Here is a 9655-nt window from a genome sequence, read left to right on the forward strand (position 1 = left end):
GAGACAATTTCAAGGATATTTTGTCTTTGTGCAACATTTAGTTTTTGATAAAGTTAGAAAAGATGTATGGTAGAGTTTTACTAGCATAGTTGTTTGTTTCTGCATAAGGTAGACGATCGTTTATCCCAGAACTGACATTGACATCACCACTAATAAACTCTACAATCTCTGAAGGCCTGGTTAGAATGTATTCGTTTTTATATAGTCAGGGCAAGGTCGTTTGTAAAGGAACCGAATCACCGGACATGCTACTACAGATTTTCACAAGATTATAATTTGTGCAAAACTGTTATCTCGTGGTCGATAAACATTTTTCCTTAACTGGGTCAGATCCCGAATAAATAACAAGAGGAATCCACAACAATTTTCTCAACATTACCGCCGTACATATTCTTTTGTTGTTTATTGGTAAATACTGACATCTAGTGACCAAAAGTCAGTCGTGTTCAGCTCAAGCAAACGCCGTACTGCATGTACAGTATGTAAAAAGCACTGTTATTGTTTATTAGCCTAAAAGAAACAGGGCAACGGGTTTAAATTAAAAGACTGACGTTTATTCGTATAGGCGTAAAGGCATTTTTTCCTATCGACTGCATTTATTTTACACTCATTAATAATACAATATTATCTATCAGTGTCAATGGCTAAACGTACCATTCATACAAGGTTATTGTAATAAAATCAAGAGTGTGTGTGTGTGTGTGTGTGTGTGTGTCAGGACCGTCCACCAAAATCAAAACAATCCTAGTGTGTGCGACTCGCTAATCACTGGCTACGTCAGGCGGCGCCCATTTGCATTAGGGGCACGCACCGGGGGAGGGGAAGGGGGTCCAGTGTTAGGACGAGACAGATTTATCGGATACCAGGTTATTATAAACCCAGCACACTGTGGGAGATGTGTTACACGTAGCGCTCGTTGGCTTTTTATTGTGAACTTGGAGAATGTTAAGTGTCAGAAAGTCGCTGTCAACTTGCTGAAAGCTAACCGGTTAGCTGGATGGCTAGTCATAATGAAGTGCTGGGCATTGTCGGACGTTCAGCTCCGACTCAGGCCGACGCTGCTTTAGCTCTCCCGCTGTCTCTGACATCACGCCTGGCGCTGACGACATGAGATGTACGCACAACTTTTTATCATCAACACCGTCGCTGCCTACATTTTGCCCGACAATGAACAGCGAACGCAGTAACTGCAGGCCGCAGTTTGCAGACAATGGCGAGCTAACGCCGTTAGCCTGCTAAGAAGCGAAGCTGTTGGGTCTGGAGCCGTGTTTGAAGCTGCACTGAGAGGAGAATAAACCCCCGCCGAGGTTTGTTGTTTAGCCGAGCAGGCTCTGCCTCTTGTCAGTGTGTTTTGGTTAAATTCACGTGACCTGGAGAGAGACGTGATAAAGATGCGCCTCGCTGACTTTCGTTAAAGTCCAGAAAGAAAAAAAAACTTTGTTTTTACTGAAATTGTAAATTTAAACTACCGCTAGTTGCTAGCGTTTTGTGAGCTGTTTCTAAACTTAATGCTAGTCCGTTATTGATGTGGTTCAATCAGAAATGTGTAATAATCAGTGTTTTGGATACAAAAGCTTTAACTGATAATATTTTGTTTATGCAATACTACACGTCCTTTAAAGGTATCTGTCCTAACGGTAGTAACTGTCACTAACTGTAATCATCAACTCACTGGTATTGTGTGTGTGTGTGTGTGTAAACGAAGTTTTCTTTACTTTTTATTTTATTGCCTTGAACGACGCATCTTCTATTTGTTATTAATATTGTTTTCTTTTTATATTGATCGCAAAAATCTATTCTGATCTCCATGAAGGTGACACCTGTTACCCGTGCATCTTCACTGATGTATTAATAACCCATTATAAATAATAATACCAGATTTGGTCTCATGGAGAAACATTAGCCAATATAATCTGGCAGATTAATGTACTTAATATTTCCACGAATATGCGCTGATTTTGTCGTTTAATTAAATTAACATATACAGATGACAGAGCAAGAATTTTTTTTTTTTTAATTTTCGTCTAACGCTTTTCATTTAATTTTCATTAATCAATTGCCTGGTATGTATTTTCATGTAAATTATAGTGTAAAATGTGTTTTGTGTATTATTAATGTGTTATTAATTTACTGTTCCATTAACCCATTAAAATCATAAATGATGATCAGAAACATCAACAATTAAAAACATACAGATTTTCTTTATAATCTTCAGCCCAATTAGAATGTATTTATTTAACCATCTACATCGATCCTGTTTGTTTCAGGTTTCTCCATCATGGATCAGTCAGAGCAAATCCCAGCAGCTTGTTGGCAACCACTGTTCCTCAACCAAGCCATGACAGTGACTTACCAAAAGCAACCGTCACAACAGCTCATCTCTGACCCTGTGACTGCTGAGGATGGGGTCACTAATGGGACCTGTGAAGAGGAGTCGGCTTTGTGTCCCTTTGACACTGGAGACGTCTTTGCTGGGAATAATCACCTGACGGTTAAAAATGAGGACCTTTCAGAGTTTTCTAACAGTGACCTCTCTCTGCCCGAGGTCTGCGTTTCCACCAACAGCAACAGCTGTGAGGAGGACGAAATGAACCACGAGGTGCAACAAGCTTACAAGATATTCACTGGGTTTCTGTTGGATAAGCACAAAGGGATCACGAGGCCATTCCTTCATCCCATTGGCCACCAGGAAGCCCAGCGTTGTATCGAAGCGGTCCAGGACCGGGGTCCGGCACAGCTGAAGCAGTCAATGTGTTTGCAACGAATGGAAGAGAAGTTCGTTAGCCAAGAGTATGAGACAATAACAGAGTTTGTGGCAGACTTTCGTCTGATGTTGGAGAACTGTTATCGCTACCATGGGGTGGACCACTGGATCTCCAAACAGGCCCAGAAGCTGGAAATCATGCTTGAGCAAAAGCTTACATTGCTGTCTAGGTAAACTACGATGTTATTTAAATAGTTTAACTATACTTTAACAACTGTATGTATAAATCAGCAGTAAATATAGATCAGGCATTTATTGACTTGGGTCCTACAATTGGACAGGAGGGCGGGGTCTGGAGCAGATAGATGTAGCATCCGTGTGAATTAAGATAAATGACATGGAAAAATCGTGCATAAGGGTTAAAATGCTACTATGCTTTTAGCCTTTTCTACGCCATCTATTGGGGAAACGTGTTGGCATTGCAGGGAAAGTCAAGTGTAAGATAATATAAATCAGTTATATAGTTTGGACAAGTTTGGCGGGCCGGATTAAAAAACTGAACGGGCCACATCTGGCCCCCGGCCCTAGTTTGTTAATTATATAAATGCTAATTGTAATGCTAATGACAAACCTTTTTCCAAGACCAATGTTGTGGCTTCTGAAAATAAAAACAGACTCAAACGGTGTTTCGCAACCTAAGGAAATGTTTCCCTTTTTCTCTTTAAATTTAACTTCTTGTCCGTAATTCTATTGTTCTAAAATGTTGTCTCAAGAGAAGTTACGTAAAACTTATTTGATGAGTTCTGTTAGGTTTGTTATAGTCTGTGGTTTGTTTTATTTTTTGTTTTTTTTGTTGTTTTTTGTTATTGATTGTCTCCAGTGTTTTTCGGCCTTTATGCTTATAATAAGAACAATAAATACTGTAATGTGATTTTAAAGTGTGTTGTCAAAAAGACACAACACATTCACGAGTGAATTGTGTACAGTAACACACATTACAAGCCAATAACCATTAATTACAAAACTATACCTTTAACAACACCTTCTCAACTGTCTTTCCAAGGACACTCAGAGAGAAAACAACTCTGGCCGTGACATCTAGAGGGCGTTTCTGTGCAGAAGAGGAACGGGGCCAAGGAGGCACCTCCACCAGAAGAAGGCTGGCCCCTCGAAGCCTGGCTACTATTACTGTGGGGGGTCATGAATCTATAATGGTTCATACCTTACGGCTAGAAGAGCAACAGAGGGCCAAAGAGGAGAAGAGGTGAGTGAATCTGTAATGAGTGCATAATATTATAAAATCTTTCTTTACATTTGTTTAAATTTCTGCAGAAATAAACAGTTCTTTTGGGCTTTTAGGCAACGTGAGCTTGAAAAGAAGGAAGCAGTGGAAACGTCTGCCAAGGAGGTGGACAAGTGGGAGCATACTCTGCTGTCACAGGCCTCACCCCACACAGTGGATGCACTTTGGGAAATCCCAGCTATAGGTCATTTCCTCTGCCTGGCTCAGACCGCCCTTAACCTGCCGGAGATTGTATTTTTTGAGCTGGAGCGTTGTTTGCTGATGCCTCGCTGCAGCTTGCTCCTCTCCAAAATCATGTCTTCCCTACTGTCCACATCCCAGCGGAGGGCCAGCGTGAACCGTCGGCCTCCACTGCCTTATCGCCACTGGGAATCGGAGCTCAGACAGCGGGTCATGGGCTGGTATCGATGTGTTGGAGCCTCCCATGACCAGCCTGGGCGTGCTGAGCAGCTGGGACTCTGTCAGCAGTTTTTCAGCACCCTTGGTGAAGTGAGTCCTTTGGAGGAGAAACCTTTTCACTTGTTACCCTTTTACCAGCGAGTGTGGCTTCTGAAAGGCCTGTGTGATCACGTGTATGAGACGCAAAAGAGTGTGCAAGATGCCGTCCTGGCCCAGCCCATCCACGAGTGTAGGGAGTCAATATTGGGTTATGACAGCAAGGAGAATGCCTACATACATTTCCCACACTTTTGTGGGGCAGATCTAAGGATATACCGTCAGAGCCCCAGCTCTCCTCCGGCTTTTCCATTCCCTTCATTGTTGGTGAAAAAGGTTGCAATAGAACCTGGAACAAAAGGTGTGACGTATGAGGCTGAGAGAAAAAAAAGCGATGGAGAGTGTTATGGAGACTCCGTCAACACCAGGGAGTTTGAATTTCATGATTTTGGAAGGAGTAAATCAGAGACGTTAGGCGTCTTCCATAAGGAAAACAGCAATAATGACGAAGATAAAAGGTTAAAATTGTCATCCATAAAAAAGGAGGAAGGCTCTGGATCTGGATCTTCTGAAGGTGAATCGCTTGAAGACTCTAAAATGGACCATAATAAGAACTCTAACATCTCAACCCCTTTTAACACTAATCACACGGAAAGATGTGGCACAAAAACAATGACTAAGGAAGAGGAAGTAAAGCTACAGCTTCAGCCTGTCACAGTGAAAAAGGAGCGGAAGTGTTCACTGTCAGTCATTGGCAACAGTAAAGGAGAGACACGTGAGCCCTGTCTGAGTGTTGGGGAACACAGTTACACAGGAAGGTCACCAGCCCGGTCGGTGAATCCAACCGCCTCAACTGACGCAGTAGAACTTAACATAAAGGAAGAAAGCCCCAGTCTGGGACGACGAAAAGATTCCTGTGTGGAATGTTTCAAAAACAAAATAAACCAGGTATCCAACTGCTCCTGTGACACATCACGACACACAACACAGTTGTTCTACGAGAGAACTCATAAATTAGGTGAAAAGAGCACCGGTGACATAATTTGGACTAAAAAGAAAAAGAGGAAGAAAAAACGGGAACACGAACAGCTGTCAAAGATAAGAGGAAAGCACAAGCGGCTGCAGCACACGGACCAGACCGGTCTGTCCTCGGCTGATGCTGCCCAGTCTGCACCCAGAAGAGTTTCACCAACGGTCAGCAGAAAAGACAAGAAGAAAAGACATAGAACAGGTCAAAATTCACATTTTATACAATGCTTTGTTTTGAGGTAGAAATACATTGTGTTCCTTGGCCTAGACAAGGAAAACCGTTACACATGCACATGGCAATTTAGTGAGATTGGCAAAATGTACTTTAATTTATCCTGTTTATTTCTTTGCTTTTAAATTAATACCAATATCTGTTGTTTAATGACTCTTGTTACAGGAAAGAAACTCGACGCTACAAAGAAAATATCAGATGAATCTCCAGTTGAACCATCCTTCAAAGTACAGTCGCCATTTGCTAAGAGATGTTTCACAAAAGTGTTCTGTGAAAATGATCCAGATTCAATCCCAGTATAATTTATTAACGTTGTTTATCCTCTGTAGTTGGTGTGCAGCAATCTGGACGAGTTAAGGGACCTCATCAGCAAGACAGAAGACGAGCTCGATGATTTGGAAAGCACCAAAAAGAGACTGGTGAAGACCATTGTTCTGTCCAGACCTTTCACTCATGTACCTTTGGGTTTGTCCCACTGAATGGAACTGAGCCTTATTGTGTCTATGGCTACACAGGGTCGGTGGTATTACAGGAAAGAAGCAGTAAAAGAACTCCACAGCACTCTTATCAGACTACTGAATGAGCTGTTACCATGGGAACCCAGACTTGTTAAGGCCCATCAAAGGAACAGGTTCAAGCAATTTCTGAATAACTTTGCATTAATCCCTCATTAATCCAACATTTTAACTACTTCAAATTAATCCCACTTTTGTTTTATACCTATTGTCTTGCAATTAGGCTCCGTTTGAAGAAGGAATTTGATGATTTTAAAAAGCACCCGGAGTACAACAACTTTGTGCGTGAAGAGCGTTTCACATCATCATCATCATCATCATCTTCGGATGAAGATGAAGAGAAGGGCCTAGGGAGGAACCTGCTCTCTGTTGTGGATCATTATAGAAAATCAGAAGAGGAAGACCTGGAACATTTGGTTCCCAGAGGACTTTGGAGTGGAGGTGAAGTTGTTATGTTTCCACTCTTTGATTTTGTTCCTGTTACTTAAGATTGGTTGAATTTTCTTTTCTTTTTTTTTTTTTTCAAATCAAGTGATAGTTGCTATTCTATCTATTTTCTCAGCTAAAACCAGGGAGATTGGGGCTGAAGCTGCAGACGAAACAGCGTCAACCTACTTGTCTCCTACACACTTGAGAAAACTCCAGGTCAACGTAGAGAACGGCATTGATCCACTCTCGAGACCTCAGGCTGTGAGCAGAGGCACTGCTTTTGTTGCGAACTCTGGTCCACAAGCTAGAACTGAAGGGATCTCATCAAATCAGTCCACAGATTCAAGTTCATCGTGGGCAGCAGCGATGCCGCTCCAAAGTCCTTTGTCATCCATATCAACGATCCTTCACCCCACGACTGGACTACCTAAAGGTTACACACCGATCCCAGTCTTACTGGCTAAAAGTGTGGGAAACAAAGTGACCTTAATGAAACGACCTGCTGATTGTGCAGGATTTAACAGTGTTGATGCACAGGGCAGAGGGACTTTGGTCTCCCCACCTACCTCTGTAATGGATAAGGCAAAGATTTCAAAAACACAACTTTGGCCTTCCAGTTCACAGAAGGACTTGGAACAAATAAAGGCTCAAAGACAACAACAAGCACATTTACAGTTGGAGGTGGCTCCAGTCACGAAAGCTCTTGGTACAGAACAGCAGACAAAACCAAACCAAGCTGTACCAAAAAGTCCGGTTCAAGTGGTACGCAGGTCTCCTCAGGTTCCTGGTCATCAGGAAGGAAAGGACGGCAACAGCAGCAGCACCGTTGGTCCATCTGTTAACCCTGGACAGACAGTCATGCGACAAGTGGTTATTCTGACGTCTTTACATCAGCAACAGTCAAAAGACATCCAGGTCCCAGTGTCTCAAGTAGTCAGCCCTGTATGTATGTCCACCGATGTGCCTGGGTTCACCATTCCTGAAAACAGAATCCCTGTCCAGCCGGTGGCTCCATTAAAAAACAACATGACAGTCAGCAACCACTCTCCTTCTGTTTCCCCTTGTCAGCAACAGGGAAGCCTAAAAACATCTGGATTCAAAACGATCCCAATCTGCAGTCCCCAAACCAGCACGCCACCGGGTGTCATGCCGAACCTCGGGTCTCCTTCAAGTGCAGCTCCTCCCCAACCCATAAAAAATACAGACCCTAAGCAGGAGTTAAAGACTGTGTGCATCCGTGATTCACAGTCCATCCTGGTCACAACCAGAGGAGGCAACACAGGCATCGTCAAAGTTCAGACCTCCTCAGACGGGGCCATTGGTTCCATGTCCACCAGCCCAGTCATCACCATTTCACCACAGTTTAAAGCCTTTCTTGTGTCAAAAACATCCTCTTTTACATCCTCTTGCACCATTCCAGCAGTAAACACAAGTGTTTCAGCGGCCCAACCTCAGAGACCGGTCCCTCCGGTGTTAAAGTCAGTTCCTCTTTCCACATCCCCTCTACAGTCCCCCTTTCACAGTACAACCACAGGTAGCATTCCCATTACAGGTGCAGAAAGCCAGACTAAAGGTTCTTTTGTGGCTTTAAATCAAGCCTCAAACATTTCAGCCTGCTCTACGGTTCCCAAGATGAGTGGCCATTTAGCACCGGTCACTGCTGCGTCACTAGTGAAAAGTGCAGTTGCTGTCCCGTCGCAGAGCAGTACTGCAGTTCCCCAACTTCTAACGCAGTTAGAAGTCACCAAGACTGGACTGAAACGGGTTGGCACGGATGAAAGAGCTCAAGTTACAAAATTCATCCTTCTTACCCCGTCGTCATCTCCCACATCAAGTGAGGCCGTCTCGAAGATAACATCTCCCTCCAAAAAGACGCTATCCAATTCAAAAGTCATGCTCATTGGCCAACCTACTGTCACATCTTCAATCACCTCCATCGGAAGCATTCCAACGCAAACACTGGGAACGGGGGCAAGTGAGCAACTGCTAACCACTCCCTTCCCAAATCCCACCGTAAAGATGGGAATAAGCCCAGAGCAGCTAATGAGCTGTGGCTCCACAGAGGCATTGACCAAAGTCAAGAACATCAGTCTGCCCTCAGGTGGGTGTGTTACATGTACGTTTGTTGACTTGGGAAACGTGTGATTTTGTTACTAACATTTTCTTTTCTAAACAATTTCAAGGGTTTCAAATCCAGTTGGCGGGGAAGACCACAGCTATTGGCCAGACCATCGGTGCCCTGTCAAGTTCTCCGTCCAAGAGGACGCCGGTGTCTGTCCCACAGCCAGGCCGTCTACCAGCTACTGTCCCTGGACTGCTCCTCGTCTCCAATTCAAAAACCAACACCACGTGGTCAACCCCACTGGCGTCTTCCCTGTGTACCCCTTCCTTCGCTGTGGTTTCCCAAATGGCCTCAAACACGTCAACATCTGTCGCTACCACTTTGTCGACGGGAACCAAAAAAAGTCCCTCAGATATGAATCCAGTTGAGTCCTTTAGCAACTGCCCTGCTCAGTTACCCATTACTGTACAGAGTAGCCCTGCTCAGAGGTCCACCTCACTAATCCACCAGCAGTCCAATGTCCAAAATGACGTTGTTGAGGACAGGTTCTCATTGCCCAACCCGCTTGCTCCTAATACGTCTCTCTCCTCTGGAACGTGCGCCCCATCCATCACGTCTGCTGCTGGAACAATCCAGCAGAGAATAGTCATCAACACCTCCGCACCGCTTGCTGCTGGTACACAAATCATTCTGAACAACACACGCTTTGTGGTCCCTTCCCAAGGTTTAGGTCCAGGCAGCCATGTTCTTATCATCTCTGGTCCTGCACCACCACAAGTGCCTCCTGCGAGTGCTGCTGGCACAAGTGCATCAGCACCGCCCCAAGTGGCGAACCATGCCATCGTAGCCCCGCAAGTTTTATCCCAGCCTCCGCTCAGACCATCGGGTGTACCAGCTGCAACTTCACCTTTCGTTGCATGTACACCTGCTGTTAGGCCGCCGTTGC

The 9655-nt window shown here is 44.2% G+C and overlaps 1 protein-coding gene across 1 annotated transcript in view; it reads left to right on the top strand.

Annotated features, from left to right (window-relative positions):
- Window positions 1-835: 835 nt before the first annotated feature.
- The window catches only part of brd10 (bromodomain containing 10), a 10659-nt gene continuing 1839 nt past the window's right edge, over window positions 836-9655 (top strand). Inside the window, exons 1-10 of the mRNA XM_025062059.1 lie at window positions 836-1307; window positions 2268-2934; window positions 3768-3968; window positions 4064-5673; window positions 5869-5930; window positions 6033-6122; window positions 6219-6334; window positions 6442-6659; window positions 6781-8748; window positions 8831-9650. Coding sequence (XP_024917827.1) covers window positions 2279-2934; window positions 3768-3968; window positions 4064-5673; window positions 5869-5930; window positions 6033-6122; window positions 6219-6334; window positions 6442-6659; window positions 6781-8748; window positions 8831-9650 — 5741 coding nt within the window. The 5' untranslated portion in view covers window positions 836-1307; window positions 2268-2278. The remainder of the gene's footprint in view (window positions 1308-2267; window positions 2935-3767; window positions 3969-4063; window positions 5674-5868; window positions 5931-6032; window positions 6123-6218; window positions 6335-6441; window positions 6660-6780; window positions 8749-8830; window positions 9651-9655) is intronic.

The sequence above is a fragment of the Cynoglossus semilaevis genome, chromosome 14 (assembly GCF_000523025.1).
Source record: "Cynoglossus semilaevis isolate Cse_v1.0 chromosome 14, Cse_v1.0, whole genome shotgun sequence".
NCBI classification, from domain to species: domain Eukaryota; kingdom Metazoa; phylum Chordata; class Actinopteri; order Pleuronectiformes; family Cynoglossidae; genus Cynoglossus; species Cynoglossus semilaevis.